This window comes from Pinus tabuliformis, chromosome 7 (genome assembly GCF_031772625.1).
Source record: "Pinus tabuliformis cultivar Carrire ecotype Pingquan chromosome 7, CPIR1, whole genome shotgun sequence".
Taxonomy (NCBI): domain Eukaryota; kingdom Viridiplantae; phylum Streptophyta; class Pinopsida; order Pinales; family Pinaceae; genus Pinus; species Pinus tabuliformis.
Window position 1 is genome coordinate 541,536,436 of NC_142293.1, and position 18,985 is coordinate 541,555,420.

The 18,985-nt window shown below is 35.7% G+C and overlaps 1 protein-coding gene across 1 annotated transcript; it reads right to left on the reverse strand.

Annotated features, from left to right (window-relative positions):
- Nucleotides 1-1,847: 1,847 nt before the first annotated feature.
- LOC149248467 (rhomboid-like protein 14, mitochondrial) lies at nt 1,848-11,390 on the reverse strand. Its single transcript, XM_089458452.1, has 2 exons — nt 10,865-11,390; nt 1,848-2,771 (listed from the first exon to the last, which is right to left on the reverse strand). The coding sequence occupies exons 1-2, from the start codon at nt 11,075-11,077 to the stop codon at nt 1,962-1,964; spliced, it is 1,023 nt and encodes a 340-aa protein (XP_089314578.1). The 5' UTR covers nt 11,078-11,390; the 3' UTR covers nt 1,848-1,961.
- Between the last annotated feature and the right edge of the window lie 7,595 nt (nt 11,391-18,985).

The following is an 18,985-nucleotide window of genomic DNA, read 5'->3' on the forward strand; positions in this document are numbered from 1 at the left end:
AGTTTTGGGGTGCACGCAGAGATGGAGAAGTAGAGCATAGCACGCAGAAGCGTCATGTAGATGAGGCAAGAATGTGTGGCAACAATAAGTATGGTGAACTGCACAATCAACAAGGGTGCTGTCACAAAGGAAAAAAGCTTGGGTAATTCTGCTAATGTAATCATAAATAAATCAGTGAGAGTCGATTCGGCTAGGGGGTTCTTTCCTCTGCTTGTTTGTATAGAACACTTGGTTAGGTTTTGGGCCTGTTAGGGATTTTGACGCTATGTATTGTAAGTGTGATCTCTATTGTATATGTTAAAGTTTGGTAAAATGAATTTTAATTTATTGATATTATTTATAATATAAATTTCACATATATGTATATAATTTACTAAGAATCTATATGTTTAATAATTACATGTTTCGAAATATCGTGCTTATAATACAAAACATTATTATTTAAATTTATTTTAATATGATATGCGCGTGCGCGCATACACACACACATATAATTTATTAAGTATCTATATGTTTAATAATTATATGTTTCGAAATATCGTGATTATAATACAAAACATTATTATTTAAATTTATTTTAATATGATATGCAAATTATGATTTTTTTTCTTTAAAAAATGTTTGTAATTTTATTAATAGAAACAAAATTATAACACAGGGGATGCAGGTGCGGAGAGGTTATCTTTCACCCTAACGAAGAAATAGAGTTACAATATACGTGGTGCTACCAATAATCAAGCTAAATTTTTGGCCTTGTGGGGAGGAAGGGTGGGTTAAAGTTGGCTATAGCAAGGAAAATTCGACAGTTAATGGTTTTTGGAGACTATGATTGTCTTTCAGCAGTGGATTAGACTCCACTCAAAAGGAACTCCAGCCATGCTCAACACCCAATTTTGTAAAATTAAGAATACAATTAGGAAAATTTGAGGCATTAGTTTTATCATGTGAAGAGGAATATAAATGCAAAAGCAAACGCCTTAGCAAATAAGGGAGTCCATTTAGACCAAGGGAGGAGTCCATTTAGACCAAGGGATATTGGCTCACGATGAGCGCAATGGTGTTTATAACTCTTTACCATGAAAAAAGCAAACAAAGATCAAAGAATTGTAGTATTGAACGAACAAAAAGGTATAAGAGAAGAACTTATTTCTAAGCAGCGTGGCAGGTCCACATTATTTAATTTTTATAATTAAAATAATTTTGATTAATTATTATATAATAACAAAAATTAAGTATTCCTAATCCTTTTAAATTATTTTTATTTTGACAATTGGAAATAATCAAGAAATTAAACCTTCAAGTACATTATTAGAAGAACTTTATAATAATTTATTAAATTTAGTTAATAAAAATTTACTTTTGTTTTATTAAATATTGTGTTATAATTATTATATAATAATTAAAATTAAATTATAATAATTTATTAAATTATTTTACATTTTATAGTTGATTAAAAAAGTATTTAATTTTAATTTTAATTATTAGTTAAAATTATTTTATTAATTATTAATTATCGTGTTATAGTTATTTATTTTTTAAAATAAATATAATTAAGCTTTGATAATATTTTTTTATGAATTTAAAAAGATAAACTTAGTCATGCCTTGATAATATCATATCATTTCATTTCATTTTTTGAATAAAAGAATTAATCCGCGACATATCTGTACTGTATGTCGCTAGTTATTGTTGAAAATGAAATAACACCCAGTGCATTATTAGTTATCCGTTATTGTTGAAAAGGGAGTATATGCTTGACGACATGTACCTTCCGCCCCAGAAATAAGAGCCCCTCACTTATTACATGCGCTGATAAAAAGTAATAATTCAACAAATACACACCATGCCAATTAAAAATTGTTAAAATTTTGAAAGATTAAAGGGTAAAAAACAGTTACTGGATGCAAATTTGCCTCCCCACTATGATAAAAGAATTTACAATTTTAAACAACCACATGTTTTCATGTATCAAAACGTTCAAGCCGAAGACGTCGTAGTTCCTCCAAGGACAAGTCGTCAGAGGTACCAGCAGGTGCTGTCGGGTAAAAGCGTGGAGCTGAAGCGCTAAAATCGACATCTCCGTGCCTTGTACCACACATCTCACAGGTGTCCAGATATATGTTGTTGTCAAAAGTACATCTTGGGCAGCGCCATACTGCGTTCACATTTCCAGCTGCCCCAGGAACTCTTCCACCTACTGTTCCATGACCAAAAGTAGGTCTTCTGTAGCCAATGAACTGGCCTTGAAAGAATCTCAGAGGCCAGCCTATAATCCATGTTAATTTCCTGATAATTGGGGGCAAAGGATTGGTACCAGAGAAAAATCTCCTGAAACGGAGGTAGAGGATCCCTGCAAAAATGCCACTAAGGTGGCCAAGGAATGAAACTCCAGGAACAAACATTTGGATCAGTAGTAACTCTGCCCAGGCAGCATGTCGTGCAGGAACAACCACTCCATATACATTAGTAAGATTTGGGGAGTTAGAATTGAGAACCACTTTCAAAGCAAAGAGCACCGCTGAAAATCCAACTGCACATTCTGAGGTTAAGGGGTATGGGTAATCAAAGAAAGTTGCCAGCACCTTTGCTGTGACTACCACAATCCCATGTGACAAACCAAGCAACACAGCAACCATAGAGGCAAATTCAGTGCTTCCCATCATCCTTTCTAATTGTACCCCCTTCCACAACAAGGAAAGCATGTTATATACAAGGTGTGACTCGTCCAGATGGTAGAAAGCTGATAAAAATAGCCGCTTCAAATCCTTATTCTGCAACAAACACCCAAACAATCACAAACAATCAACTCCTGTTGAAGGCATGGGTAGCAAAAGACTGTGGAGGTTAACAATTATAAAAAAGGTGTAAGCTAAAATGCTAAGGAAGTTAACAAAAATGCTAAACTGTAACCTCCTCTTGAAAGAAACAGCTGAATTTTAATATATGATATCTTATATTCTAAAAACCAACAAAACTATAAATGTACAATTTGAACTTCAGCAGCATGAATTGAAATCTTAGATTTAAGGGTATGTTGATTTGTTGAAGAACATCCTATGCTCAGGCTTGCACACTTGTGATTCCTCCACACCATGTCATTGTATTCAAATCAGGGATGACTTCTCGTAATAATTCTTAAGTTCATATGTCAGTGGCCAGATTGTGGCATTATATGCATATATTAGAAAATGCAAATCTTTGTCATCATTTCCAAAATGTCCAACAACCCAACATTTGTGGACATAAGTGCTTCAAGATGTGCTTCTACAGTATTCCCACCAAGCAACTACGATATTACATAGCTTATCCAAGGGGTGAGAATAAAGCTAACCCAAAGCAACTTGGGAACATAAATTCCCAGTTCCAACACTTTTTGAAGAGCACCTACAGGTTTGAACTCACACGCCCAACTACCTAGGTTCTAAATTGTGCCCCAAAAAATTGTGTAGATAAGGTTTCATTATAAAAGTGATTGAGAATAGCTAGCACTTAATGTAGAGCATAAAACATGTGGGAAAAAATAATTCTGTAAGGTAAAGACACACACATACTTCGGCCTCTGCTCATTTGGATAACTGGATTTTGCAAAGTGAAGCTAGATTGGTTGAAAACACTGCTAGAATCCAAAGGCATATTCTTTGCTTCACAGATTTACAAATTGAAATAAGGAAAACACTGCTAGAATCCAAAGGCATATTCTTTGCTTCACAGATTTACAAATTGAAATAAGGAAAACACTGCTAGAATCCAAAGGCATATTCTTTGCTTCACAGATTTAAAAATTGAAATGAGAACCTCCACACATGATTTCCCTGAAACAATCACAATCCCACTCTATCTAGAATGAGAATAAATTCTGATCATTGATGAGCACGTCAGAGACAAGTTCTATCAGAGTTTACCTTTCTGTTGACAGGTTAGGGGATTATTACTCAGCCAGTATTGGGTGTATATCCAAAGGTAGAGAGCCCCCACACTGTTGTAGAGAGTGCTAGCCATAGGACGTCCATGTAGCAAATGCTGGATAGGTTTTTCTTACATGGATTTCCCTAACCAAGACCTTAAAGCATAATCTCTGCTTTGCTAATTGCAGTATTTAACTTCGAAATCTGCATATTCACATGTCAAATGTCCTAAGAATTCCCATGGGTCATCAGGGTTTGTCCTTAGCAACTTCAGCTAAGTTTAAATATATTCCAATTTAAAAAAATAAATATACATATATATATACCTCAGACTTCAGTGCTCAGTTTGCTACAACATAAAGGTTAGGTACTATTCACTACCTAGAGTCTTAAAAAGCTCGCTATGTGCCTTAATCTCCTATAATGATAAACAGAATGCAGTCTCTTTCTTACGTGTCTTTTCCTATATACAAATTTTTTGAAAGATAGATTGTGGAGATATAGAGTCGAGTATTCTTCTGCTGTTCGTCATCTACCTTCAAATACAAGTATCCATTGGTTTCAAAACAAACTTAACAAGTTCTTGGAACTGATGAATATCTAAAGACGTTAGCAAGCCTCCCCAAAACTTTGATCCGAAAGGAGATACCTTCATTTAACCTCCTCAGCATCTCCCAAGATTTTATTCTAGTACTTTCATAGGGTACCATTAAAAATAATAAAATATAAATCACTGTTGCCCCATTACCTGCCCTTTTGAAGCTGCAAATGATGCTTTACTCTTTTAAGTGTTAAAATTTGAAGACTAGAGTATTTTTATCTTTATAGCATGCAGAAAGTGGCTTCCTATATTTCAGAATGAAGTCTCATTATCAGTTCGTTCTCACATGATAGTACACCTTCGGTATTAGGTGCTTACCTGGTAGATGATTGGTTTAAGTTCTCCATAATTATATAGATGCTTTGTAGGTCAGGACCCATGGTATCCCTTAAGAACGATCTTTGGGTACATGGACACTGAATTCGAAGCATCTCATCTCCATCTTATTTTCATTTTTTGTGATTGTTATATCATACTCATTATGAATGACGCATTTCCATGATGAAATATAACGTTATAAACAATTACAATTGAAAGTTGTGTTTTGTACTTCCTCAAGGACTTCCATGCCAGTTAGTTTACATCAATAGGATGGAAAAAGTGAAAGCGAGAATCCATCTATATATACAGATAAAGGCTCTCTACAAGATTATAGGATTGCAAAGAATAAAAAATATTGATCAGACAGGCAAAGCTAAGCTACACAAATTTACTGAAAATTAGATATTGATATTTATTATTATTTTATTTTATTTCCTTTATAAAGTGGAGTTTATAAAAGTAATTGAGGATAGTATTGATGAAGAGGGGATCATTGCACTGAGAGCAACGAAGTGCCCTAGAGTCCAGTATGATGGGAATGTTGTCAAGTACATGGTTAACACTTAAATGTTAACTTTGATATATATATATATATATATATGATATATATATATATATATATATATATAATGGCTATAACAAAAAATAATATTCTATGTTTAAATAGAAATATTGTTGCCTCTATACAGGAGATGCAGCTCCACAGACCTCATACATCCAGATTCCATACTATGATACTACATAGTCATTTATGAGGGAACAACTTGCAAGTATTTCAGTTAAGCACATAAACTCAATATATAAAAAGCATAGAATCTAGTCTGCAAAATACAACACACAAATAAGATAGATACTTATATGCAATCAACATTGAACATGTGGAATGGTTGCCAATGAATGATTTTTACTCCAAATCCACCCAGCAAAAGGGTTTCAATGCAAACCCCAGGTCAAGACTATGAACTGGCCACTTACTCACAGGTATGTCTCCATAGATACTCGCAGGAAACCACACTAGCCTACATGCTAAGCATGGAAAAGTGTAACAGCTGTAGACATCCACAGGAAACAGTGCTGCAGATATTAGTTGAATGGCTTTACTAGCCGACATGCTAGACCAAAAGATCCCTTGCCAGCCTTCACATTGGCCAGGAGCCACTATCCACGTTAACCTAATTATTAACAAGGAAGCCATTAAACTGCAAATGGAACTTGTCTCTATCTCAGCATATAACCACTATCCCGCATGCAAGAAGGAAAATCAGCTCAACAAGTAATTATAACCCATCACAAAAGTCCCCTGTCTCAGTTCGGTCCCCATGCACATGGCTCAACATGGGTGTTTAATGCCACCACCACCACATAGTGAGCAATGGCAATATATGATTCTCTCTCAACAATGCCAGCCAATGCTCAATTGCACAGGTAGAGCCAAAGAATGGGAGTAAGACCAACCAGAAGAGGACTCTTTGCCTAACCTCAAAAGTTGCTTAGAGATTGAAGTTAGTAGGTGTGCATGAGCTGAGGTGTTGGCATATTCTGAAGGCTTCATATGTTGGCATATTTTGAAGGCTTCATATGCTGAAGCCACCAATGAAATCATGGAAGGGGATTTTTCCAAACGAGTGAAACTTCCCCTCTCTTGCTCCTTTTACCATTGTTGCTTGTTAAGTCATAGCCCTCACATGTTCTATTTCTTTCCTATGTTGCATGTTACTGCAAAATCCAGCAGCTCAGTGCAAAGCCTCACAAGGCACTCTATGTCCTAGGGTAACAACCAGATAAGCCACCATTGTCACCTTAGTGGCTTTTCCCCTGCTGTTTTGTAGTTATATATTATCCCCAGAAATGAGGCTTCCCCAACAAGGCTTAGAAGTTAGATGACCAAATGATCCTAAGCCATTTGGCTTTCTAAGGAGCTTGCAAATTATACACTTTATAAAGGTCTTCAATAAAGAGAGGTTGGGGGTGGAAAAGAGATAATGGATCGGAGGAAAGCACTGAAAAAGTCTAGGAGGCCAAGATAAACTCGATAGATGTTCAAGTAAAGTTTTCCACTAGCCATCGTCAACTTATATAATGTTGTTATAAGTTAGGATATCAAGAGTATGTAGATTTACAGAATGCAAACTTTATATCCTCCCCACAACAATTCATAACCACTGCATCCAAGAAGTTAAGAACTAGTGCGCACTCTTTGCAAGAGAGAAAATTGAGTGCGTGACAAATTACAATTATCCATCCTAGTTTGACTCCCCTCTACTTATATGAGGGTAACCAATTCGCATTAAGTCTAAGTCATAAGTAAAAGCCTCAAAACATGACTTAAGTGTTCAACAAGGCTAATAGGTCACAAGCTGACCTAAAAATAGCCTTACATGATGATAAAACATAATAAATAACTTTTTTCTTCACGTGTGGGAAAAGTAGCTTTGAGACATGACAACATCCTCATAAAGTGAGTATCTACATCAAGCAAGATGCCAAGAAGGGTCAAAGAGTGCTCCTCACTTCAAGACATCTCATCAATGTGAAAAGGTGTATCTGCAAGCCAAAAAATCCCCATCCAAGATGTCATCATCAAGAAGCCACACATCATCATCCTAGGATTTGCATGAGTGACATTGCAACCCTAGTGCATGCCATCATCATCAAGAGGTGTACCAACCCTCCCAAAGTGTCTCGAGTCTTCACCATCCTCATCTGGGCATTGGAACAAGGCAACACCCATCAACAAGGTGCAAGGTCAACATAGGAGCATCCTGATTCCTTTGGGGTACATCATCAATCCTGGTAACACCTAACTTCTTAGCTCGATGTTCCAGCATTTGGATGTATAGGAGGTGTCATACATCCATGAAGGGGCTCCACCAAGGGCCAATGCTAATCTTTGCAGGGGCAACATTATGGTTGCAAGGTCATAAGAGCACTCATGTTGGGCCTAGATGTCCTCTTCAATGTGCTGTAGAAGTGTCAAGCCATCCCTCATCTGATATAAACCACCTAAGACATACCCTTAAGATCAAGTGAGATCAACATAATTAGGTAGAGAAACCATAAAAGTATCATAGTGGACCATATTTAATGCTAGGGGTACCACAATACTTCACGCAAGACTTTCCTTCAAATGCGTTTCTAGCTTATAATTTGTAAACAAGTTACCACATTTATGTTTAGGATGGAAATCCAATGAGCCCTATTAAGTGCTTCCAACTCTAAAGGAAAGGATAGTTCCTAGGAAGACACATCAACCCACAAGTGCAACTGATAAAGATGAACATGGAATGGGAAAAAATTCAAGGAAGATGCCACTGCCATGGTACCAATTGAATGAGGTCCAACATCTTGAGTGTAATGATGTGAAAAGGGAGCAATCGTGGGGACTTGAGTTATCCCTTTCCTCAACATATTTTTACCACCCATCTGGTATGTCTTTCATTTCAATGATTTTTCTTTTTCTTTCTTGCATAGCTTGGGTAACCAACTTGCTTGATGCTTTCTAATACCCCTTAAAATGTAGCAGTTTATTGTTCATTGGGGTTAGGACACTCATAAGTTCCTCTTATTTAGATAGAGCATGGTATGCTAAGAACTAGGTGATGGCTAATGAGGGGAGTAGATCTTATGCTAGGCTTTTGTCCATGCACTTTAAATTGTCCCAACCATCTTTTGCATTTTACATTTTCTTCCATTTCTAGTTATATATGTTTTTAGTGTTTTTTTACAAATCTTTTCCTAATTCTGAACTTTTATTGGCCACAATGAAAATACTTGAATATGCTTAATTCACTTTGCAGAAATCAATTCGAGTTTTATCAAATTTGTTGCAGGGTAAATTCTTTCATAAATTATATTGCCACATAATTTGAAAAAATATTCAGGTGACTTATACCACAAGTAACAGTTCGCAAACAATTGATAAAATATTGGCCAATTTTTTATTTGCACAGTAATTTTTTATGAACAAAATATTTTAAAATATAAACCTAATTGAGATTATCGGGGTTTGCAGTGTATCTTAGAACCAGATATGGATGGAGACAGAACTCATCTAAAGAAGGAAGCAGATCGTCCAGCACCCCGGGCCTCAGACAAACTAAAGTGTTGGCTGCAATTAAGCCCGCTGTGACCAGGGGTTTCCTATCCAACTGACAAAGCTCAGAGGCCACATGCAAAGCTAGAGGATATAGCATCCCTCTGTTACGGGATCTCCCTCGGCTTCTATATGTCATGTCTCTTTCCTTTTCTTTCTGGGCTCCTTCAATCAATAACCTACCACCCTTAACAGATACAGACATATAACATTCTGAAACTCTATACAACTGTCTTTATAGGATGAAGCTTGAGAATATCTTTGCTGTTATGAAATCAGCTGAATAAGGTACACATTCTTCTTAACTACCCATCATCTAGACATTCTGTGCTTCCTGGCATTCTGAGGGCATACTCCCTCCTTCATAGTACAATACAAAAGTACTTCCATATTTATCGGTCATGTTGTTTCTTCATTGTTGTTAATGTTTAGGATCACAACAAAAATGAAACTCGGGTAGGTCCATTCTCTCAGGTTACACTGTTCATCTTTTAGTTGACCTTTGCCCAATCTTCTAGTGAAAGCAAGGCACTAAAATTCCATTAAAAGGTCGTTAGATATGAAGTTAACCATTGAAAGGAAACTTGACAAGTGTGTCCAGTGCTTGGCGAGTCTTTATGGCTTGCCTCTAAAGCTAGCTAAGGCTATCTAGTCCGCTGATTTGGGCCATACCAAGTCAAAATTTGAAACTGGTCAAACTCGAGCAGACTCGAGAAGTTTAACCACTGGATAAATTCAACCAAGACTCCTGACTTGTTGAGCAGGTTTGACCGATTTGCTGATTTAATAACAAAGTTGAAACAAACGTTAAACGGGCGTTAATATAGTTTAAACAGAATATTGTGTGTTCTGAGGAATTTTTGGGTCTACTAAATTTTTATTTTCTGAGTGTTTCTTGAGGTGAATCCCTATTATTACTCTTCGGCTTTGCTAATTCAATCCCAGGTACGAGACATGTGACTATGATTTTAATGACAATGTTAAACGGCAATACAGCTTCCTTTCAGTTTTGAAACCATACTCCCCAAATTCTCTAACAATAGAGATTTGTTTAGGTATATCCCCGTCTTCTCAACAATTCAATTCTTTTTTTGGGTTCTGTATTATGTTTAGGTTCGTTGCTGCTGAAAACCTCAACAAGAAACTAAAACATTCAGAAAAATGTACATCTTGCTTTAGGGTGGCATTCAGCAATTATTTTGAACAATTTCAAAATTTGCCGAATCTCGAACATTGACAACCAAATTGCCAGATACTGCAAATTTAATCATAATGAATTTGTTTCATGGTCAAAATTCTAATATAAGAGGAAAATTAATTCGATGTGTACCATAAAATTCTATGTTATTGGAATTTGAGATAATTATAGAATTGAAAAGATTGGACAGGTTACTAATTGAACCCAGGGCCTGCCCCGCTGTTGTGGAGGATCGCAGCAGTGATACCATGTTATAGTGTTTGAAAAAATTGGCAGACTTGGAGTTGAACCCAGGAACTGTCCCAGGACAGATGGTGCTCTCTACAGCATGCCCTCCTTGATGAAAGAGACCAAGTTCGAAGCGTGGATTCATTTTCCAACACTCCCCTCCCCTCACTTTTCACGCCACAACTTGCCAACAACAACAACACCTAGCTCTGATACCATGTTTCTATGTTGAAAAGATTGAACAGGCTGAAATTGAGCCCATACTTGCCCTCCTTGATGAGGCAGTACAAGTTCAAAATGCGACTTAACATTCTAACATATCTTTTCCTAATTCTGAATTTATTGGCCACAATTCTGAAAATATTTGAATATGTTTAATTGCTTTGCCAAACTCAATTCAAGTATTATCATATTTGTTGCAGAGTAAATTCTTTCCTTAATTATATTGCCTAATTTTTTTATGAACAAAAGATTTAAAAATATTAACCTAATTGAAATTATCGGGGTTTGTGGCGTACCTTCAGAACCAGATATGGATTGAGACAGACTTCATCTAAAGAAGGAAGCAGATCGTCCAGCACCCCAGGCCTCAGATAGACTAGAGTGTTGGCTGCAATTAAGCCCGCTGTGACCGGGGGTTTCCTATCCAATTGATAAAACTCAGAGGCCACATTCAAAGCTAGAATATATAACATCCCTCTGTTACGGGATCTCTCTCGGCTTCTATACATCCTGCCTCTTTCCTTTTCTTTCTGGGCTCCTTCAATCAATTACACTTCTTCTCATACGATCCTTAACAGATGCAGACATATAACATTCTGAAACTCTATACATCCATCTTTATAGGACGAAGTTTGAGAATATCTTCGCTGTTAAGTAATCAGCTGAACAAGGTACACATTCTTCTTAACTACCCGTGATCTAGAACATTCTGCGTTTCCTCGCATTCTGAGAGCATCCTCCCGAGTCCATCTTGTATTGATCGTCTTCACATGTTAATGGCGTTTAGTGTCCAGGGTCGTGGCGATTTAGTGTAACTCTTTTTATAAAATTATTATTTGGCCTAAATCACAAGATAAATGATTTTTCTTCGAATTACACTAATTGGTTTCAAACGTTTCGACAAATGATTTATCTTGACAAATGATTTATCTTGTGATTTAATCTGAAGAATTCTCTTAAACTTAATATTAAACTGAAGAATTTTCTTAAACTTAATATGGATCACAGAAGCCTCAATTCAACAAAATTATTATTATTTCTCATATGGTTAGCGTAGATCAAATGTTTAAAATTAATATTATTTATAATATATTTTATGTTGTTTGAATGTTCTAAGTTTATTGTTGTTGTTTTTTATATATTTATAAATTTGAATGGGTAAAATTATAAAATCATAAATATTTTTTATTTTTTTAAGAATCAAATTTTAAAAAATAATCAATATATATTTTTAATTATTAATTTATTATTTGTAGAAGTAATTAGAGTAACAGGAAAGAGTGGTTATTATTTGAGTGGGTTTTATGTAGATATAGCTAATATGAATTCCGGTGTAATAAAATACATAGAAAGGGAGCGCTTTGAATGAAATGTAAAATAAGGAGTTGTTTTTAGTATGATTTTTTGGATTGTTTTTAGTATGATTTTTTTGGATTTTGTGGGTGTTGGAATCTCGTAAAAAAAAATTGGGGCAAAAACTTTTAAGTTATTAAACTTGTGATTTCAATAAATTTTGATCAGATTTTAGAAAAATTATTTTGGATTTAGGTTCTGCTGTGATCATTTTGCCTAATAAGACAAGCGAGATGATGGGGAAGCCTAAGATGACTTGGTCCTCTATCCATCTCAAATTGGCAAACCAATACAATAAACCAATAAATAATTCAAGTTTGGTGCGTAAGTAGGAGCTTATGAGATGAATAAGATTATTTTGGATTTAGGTTCTGATGTGATCATTTTGCCTAAAAAGACATGGTAGACAATGGGGAGGCCAAAGATGACTTGGTCCTCTATCCAACTCATATTGGCAAACCAATGCAATATTTTTCTTATTAGAAGATTATCCAATGTGGAGGTAGACATTCATGGAGTTACCAGCATGGACGATTTTGAAGTAATTGAAATTGTTGATGATATTGATTCTTACCAACCTTGTTAGGGTCAATTGGGCCTTTGATAATAAGGTGTTTATTAATTTGAAGAAAAGGCAGATGAATTTCGAATTGGGAGATGTCAGTGCAATCGCACTTAGGACCCAAGTGAAGGAGACTTTTATGTAGAACTTTTTTGAGAAGAAGTGGAAGGAGAGGCCCTGGAGATCTATAAAGTCATAGCACAAAAGAAAGACTATGTCAACCCAATCACATATGGAGTGTTGAGTTGGAAAAACATTGGTTCATGCGCCTCAAATTCCGAAGGACTGGAGAATTGGCAGAATCAACTACACGTTATTTCAATTTGGGCATGCAAGCACGTTCAAATCAATAATGAGGCACCAAATTCCTTCAAAAAGTAGTTATCTACGTAGGGGAATGTTCGAGGTGACAAGTTGTTACTTAGTACTACAACTGGTAGTGACCTCTCAAGACATGTTTTGAAACCATTAGAGAAGCAATTCCTTGTCGCCAAAAAGTGCATTGAACATCCACCTATGATTTTATGCCCAATACACTAGCTTAGGCACCACAATTCAAACACCCTAGAGAGTAGCTCACCGATGGGAAGAGCAACTAGTTAGTGTACCAGTTCGACCACCAATGAAGAGCAAAAGAACATCGCACATGCTTTCTCTCACAAATCACCTCCAATAAATGCAATAATGATTCCACACTAAATAGTTTGGCACGGGGAGCTAGCAATGCGTTGATGAGGAAAGTTCTAGAGTCAAGAAAGTACCTCGTCACAGTTTGTCGCACGAGTATGGAACGTGTAGTGTTGTAGTGTTGGGGGCCACAACACGATGAGTAAAAATTAATATTTAAATAAATAAATAAATAAAAATTATATATGAATAATACTTGTATACAATAAATGTTGTTTTGAATGTTTTTCGCAGTTAGGAAGAAAGGAATCTATGTTTGTGAACGATTGTCAAAAATTAGTCATAGAATTGGTGGTAGAAAGAGAGAGCATGAACGAGCCTACAAAAATGTTACAAGAACTCCACAATACATGAGTTAAGTTTATGGGGCAATTTGTGGGAAAATCATCCATGCGCGTGCTCTAGACAAAGAACATGTTTGTCCTACTACAATCCGAACAAGGACCTAAGGCGGTTTTGACTCAACAAGGAGAGACCATGGAAGTCCTTGACTCATCATCTCAACTAAAGAGGTGTTGGCCAACATCCAACTCTATTCCACCCCATTCGAAGGATGTGCCATAGGTTCAAGTATTGAAAGAGATGAAATCCATGGCCATTATGCTAGAACTTCCTCTAGGAGTGTTGAGAAGGTGGGTAAACTTAGACACTCTAATCACGATTTGCTAGGTTGGACCAATTTCTAGAGCTTCGGGAGTATTTGATAGTGAGTTTGACAACTAATCCAAGGATTACGACGCTTGAGCCACAATAGTGGGCGACAGGGTTAGAAAATGATAACATCCAATATTTGTTGGAGATTCCTCATTTTGGTCGCATCGACCAAATTAATGTAATAAATAGACTATTACTTAATTGCAAACATGGGGGTTGGTTATGGCTAGATTGGACCATCGAAATTACACCATAGATAATTCACTAGATTATGAGGTTTCTAGTGAAAGGTGAGAATCCTACACCACTCTTTGAAGATAAGTCCAAGACCACAGGGGAGAAATTGCTAGAGACATATGGTACATCAAGGGGAAAAAGGGGGTTCAAGTTTGCATAGATAAGAGATTAAGGTGTTTGGTTCACTATGCAAGTACTAGCTTGTAAGGTACTCAGGAAGTGTAAAAAAGACGAGGTGTTCACAGGAGTTATTCAGGAAGGGGATTTGAATTTGATCATTCCACATACATTACTCAAAGATATAATCTCAAAGAGAAACTTCCTTCCATCAAATTGGGTTGATTTGCTCGAGTGTAGCCACGGGTGTGTGTTGGAGCCTATTGCAACAAGTTTGAAGTTTTGGGGTTGCGCATAGAGATGGAGAAGTATAGCATAGCACACAGGAGCGTCACGTAGATGAGGCAAGAATGTGTGACAACAATAAGTATGGTGAATTGCACAATCAACAAGGGTACGATCACAAAGGAAAAAAGCTTGGGTAATTCTGCTAATGTAATCATAAATAAATCAGTGAGAGTCAATTCGGCTAGGGGGGTCTTTCCTGTGCTTGTTTGTGTAGAACACTTGGTTAGGTTTTGGGTCTATAAGGGATTTTGACGCTATGTATTGCAAGTGTGATCTCTATTGTATATGTTAAAGTTTGGTAAAATATATTTTAATATGATATGCAAATTATGATTTTTTTTCTTTAAAAAAATGTTTTTAATTTTATTAATAGAAACAAATTATAATACAGGGGGGAAGACAGGTGCAGGAGAGGTTATCTTTCACCCTAACAAAGAAATAGAGTTACAATATACGTGGTGCTACCAATAATCAAGCTGAATTTTTGGCCTTGTGGGGGGGGTTAAAGTTAGCTATATCAAGGAAAATTCGACAGTTAATGGTTTTTGGAGACTCTATGATTGTCATTCAACAAGTGATTAGACTCAAAAGGAACTCCAACCATGCTCAACCCCCAATTTTGCAAAGAATAAGAATACAATTAGGAAAATTTGAGGCAGTCAAGTTTTATCATGTCAAGAGGAATATAAATGCAAAAGCAAACGCCTTAGCAAATAAGGGAGTCCATTTAGACCAAGGGATATTGGCTCACGACGAGCGCAATGGTGTTTATAACTCTTTACCATGAAAAAAGCAAACAAAGATCAAAGAATTGTAGTATTGAACAAACAAAGGGGTATAAGAGAAGAAGTTAATAGGTAGGTGGGCTAATGTTCTCATATCAGCCCGTATTCATGTCTCATGACACTTCAAAACTTATTTCCAAGCAACTTGGTAGGTCCACATTATTGTTGGGCTCCTAGCCCATGCAAACACCTAGCTTATCCAAATAGATGTAATATGGGATCGATGGAAGTTTGATAACACCCTTATTAAATATGGGGAGGAGTCGAGGTATGACGCCCTCATCACTGAGGAGAAGCAAGCATGAGTATGGTATGGTAAATTAACGACACAGGTAGAGATTTTCAATGGCCTAAGCTCAGATATTAAATGTTTGGCCAAAAGAAAGTTCATTTCCAAACAGGGGCATTGAAGGTGGTGACCATATCTATGGATAAGTAGGGGTAGCCATGCCTGGTGAACAAGTTTATAAGGCTTGTTTGGTTATCGCTTTCTCTCCAAAAGCTTGAGTTTAGCAATCCAAGATCATAGCAGGCAAGGAGGATCATTACGTTGGAGAAGAAATGGAGATGTCACCTGCCTTGGAGGAGGAATTTAGTTGCCAGTTGGACTTCCTCACTACAATAATGGAGCATATCTTGTCTTTTGCTAAACGAACAAGGGGAAATGGTGGCCACAAAGGTTCAAGCTTAGTTATTATTGTTGAATCAAAAGAATGGCATGCTCTAGATGAAACTTTATAAACTCCAGGGGAAATTAAGTATTGGATCTCCATATGGCAAGACTCGAGTCTTTGTATGGGAATGATGTAGAATGAATGAGACTATGCAAGGATGCAAACGAGCCAGTGGCTCCAAATTGCTTGGAGAAAGACGCCAAGGTGGCGGAAAAGATCCACACCCCTACTCCAACACAGTTAAAACATGTTTATGTTGACGTAGATGAAGTAAATCTAGAATCCGGGCCAGGCAACGCTGGCTAGTTCACTCTCTGTTTTAAATGATGTATTGTAGATATATATTAGTGCTAAAAAAAATTTGAGGTTTTTTAGACAATATTAGTTTAGATTTGCAGTAAGAATGAAGTATAGTAAGGGAACAAAATTATTTTCGATATGTATGTGCTTAGAAGATGAAAATCCAACTAATATTATAAAAAGAACTAGCCTTGAAACTATCTTGATATTAATATAAAAATCTTAACTATTTGGTTTTAAATATATATATATAATACAACACATTGAATTAAATCAATTTATTATTTTTAATAAATTTTTTTAATAAAATCCACATATATATATATATAAACATTTGATCTAATATACCAATACGTTTCCTCCATATTAAACTATATAATTTTATATAACATAATTTTATTTTGTCATCATTATTATTGCAAAACCTCCTTTTACTAATCCTAAACTACTTTACATCTAATATTTAAAATAATAATTCATTTAACTTTTAATTCTAAACTACTTTTAATTCATATTGATAAATTCCATTGTCATAATTAATAAAAACAGTGTAATTAGTTTAATAAAATGATTAAATAAAAATGATTTATTTAATTTTTATTATTTCACAAAATCAAATAACAAAAATTCACTTATTTTTAAAATTTTTATATATTTTAAAGTTTAAATACAAAATATTTATTTAATTTTTATTATTTCACAAATTCAAATAACAAAAATTTAGTTATTTCTTATTATTTTATTTTAAATTTTATTAAACTATACTTATAAAAACAATTATTTTACCTCTTATAAATTATTAAAGGAAATTTTTAATTTTTATAATTAAAATCATTTTGTTTTATTAATTATTGTATTATAATTATCCGGATGCGGGTGTCACTGCCGCGCATTTATGAGGTTTTATTATTAGCAAGCAGATGTCCCTGCACCTGGCTCGCGGACGAGGATCGCACATCTCCATGGCATGCGATATCAATTGGACATAGTACAGAATTATGGTCGCACAGTTTGTATTCAATGTGCGCTTGGTTCAAGAGACTATGCTCGCTGTTTTATCCATGGCCTGGTGTCTGGTTTATGCCATTGCCCTCGGCTCTTTCCACCTCCGCCTGATTTTCTTCCCACACCCCTGTTTCGTCCAGGCAAATAGGAAGCTCTCTTGGATTCTTAGTCTTGCCTGGTTCGTCTGCGCTCAGTCTCTTCCCCTTCGGCTCTGCCATTTTCCCTTACCTGGTTTCTTTGATAATTTGAAGATGCCTCGCCGTCGTGGAGTCCCTCGCCGTGGAGGTAATAATGGTAAGCGAGGCAGGGCCTCTCATTCTGCTCCTCAGAACATTGTCCCAATTGCTTCTGCCTCCCCGTCCTCTCCGCCCTCTGGCCATGCTAGACCTCTCCCGCACAACTCCTTTCAAACAACCCGCTTCACCTTCCATAGCAGGCTCAATAGACCAGTGTTATCAGCCAACATCATTGTCATTCTTGCTGAAGAGGAGGATAAGCCCAGCAGCTCGACCCATACCACCACCTCGCAGTCTCAGGAAGACAGTGTCCTTCAGGGGGAGATGGCTGGGGTCGTGTTCAATGATGACAACATGCAGGAAGACGGCATTGTTCCTGAGGCTCCTCAGCCTCAGGCAGAATCCAGTCAGCGCGAGGTGCTTGCTTGTGAGCCGGTTCATCATCCAGGTAGCATCTTGAATCTGGTAATTCCTCCAGATGGCGGTATCGAGGGGAATGCAGATAATGAATTCGTCACATGGATTGCCTCTTCCAGCCAGGCGGACAAGGATGTGCCCGACTCTCCGCCACATGTCTAATGATTCTGGTTCAATGCCTACTGGTGGCACTCTTGCCTCTGCTCTGTTTTATTTTATGTTATGCGTCTATGTTTTGGGTCTCTGGATACTGTTCTTGTCTCAGATCTTGTTTTGTATCGATGCGAGCCAATATATTCTGATGAGCAGCAACAAATCATGGCTCAGCAAGCCTTGTTTTTGCTTTAATTTTGTTTATGGCAGGTATGACAGAATGCTTATCAGCAAAGCCATAGTTGGCGATAGTACTGTTGTGCTAGACACAGAACTAGATTACTTTTTTGTATGTCAGGGTCTTACAAATCATGCTTCGAAGTCTCTAAATCCTGAAAGGGCGGATAGAAGGATCTGTATGTCTCAGAATCTCTGGTTGAAGGCTGGCTTCTGCCCCCTCTGAGGTTTCAATCTCATTGTACATATTTTTTCTCTTTATTTAATAGAAATAGTCTTTACGCAAAAAAAAAAAAAAAAAAAAAAAAAAAATGTATTATAACTATTATATAATAACAAAAATTCAAGTATTCCTTATCCTTTTAAATTATTTTTATCTTTATCTTATAGCTGTTAGAACTTAATTAGACAATGAGAAATAATCCAGAAATTTAACCTTCAAGTACATTTTTAGAAAAACTTTATAATAATTATTAAATTATTTTACATTTTATAGTTAATCAAAAATATATTTTTGTTTTATTAAATACTATGTTATAATTATTATATAATAATAAAAATTAAATTATAAGACCTTTATAATAATTTATTAAATTATTTTAATTTTATAGTTGATTAAAAAAATTATTTAATTTTTATTTTTATTTATTAGTTAAATCATTTTATTAGTTATTAATTATTGTGTTATAGTTATTTATTTTTTTAAATAAATATAATTAAGCTTTGATAATAATTTTTATGAATTTAAAAAGATAAACATAGTTTTTTTTCA

Bases quoted from the DNA above. Each gene is read 5' to 3' on its own strand.
- LOC149248467 (XM_089458452.1), bottom strand. From the start codon at position 11,077: ATGTATAGAAGCCGAGAGAGATCCCGTAACAGAGGGATGTTATATATT. The intron at 2,772-10,864 runs GTACGCCACAAA...TGTTTGTTGCAG, and splicing joins ATCCATATCTGGTTCTGAAG to AATAAGGATTTGAAGCGGCT.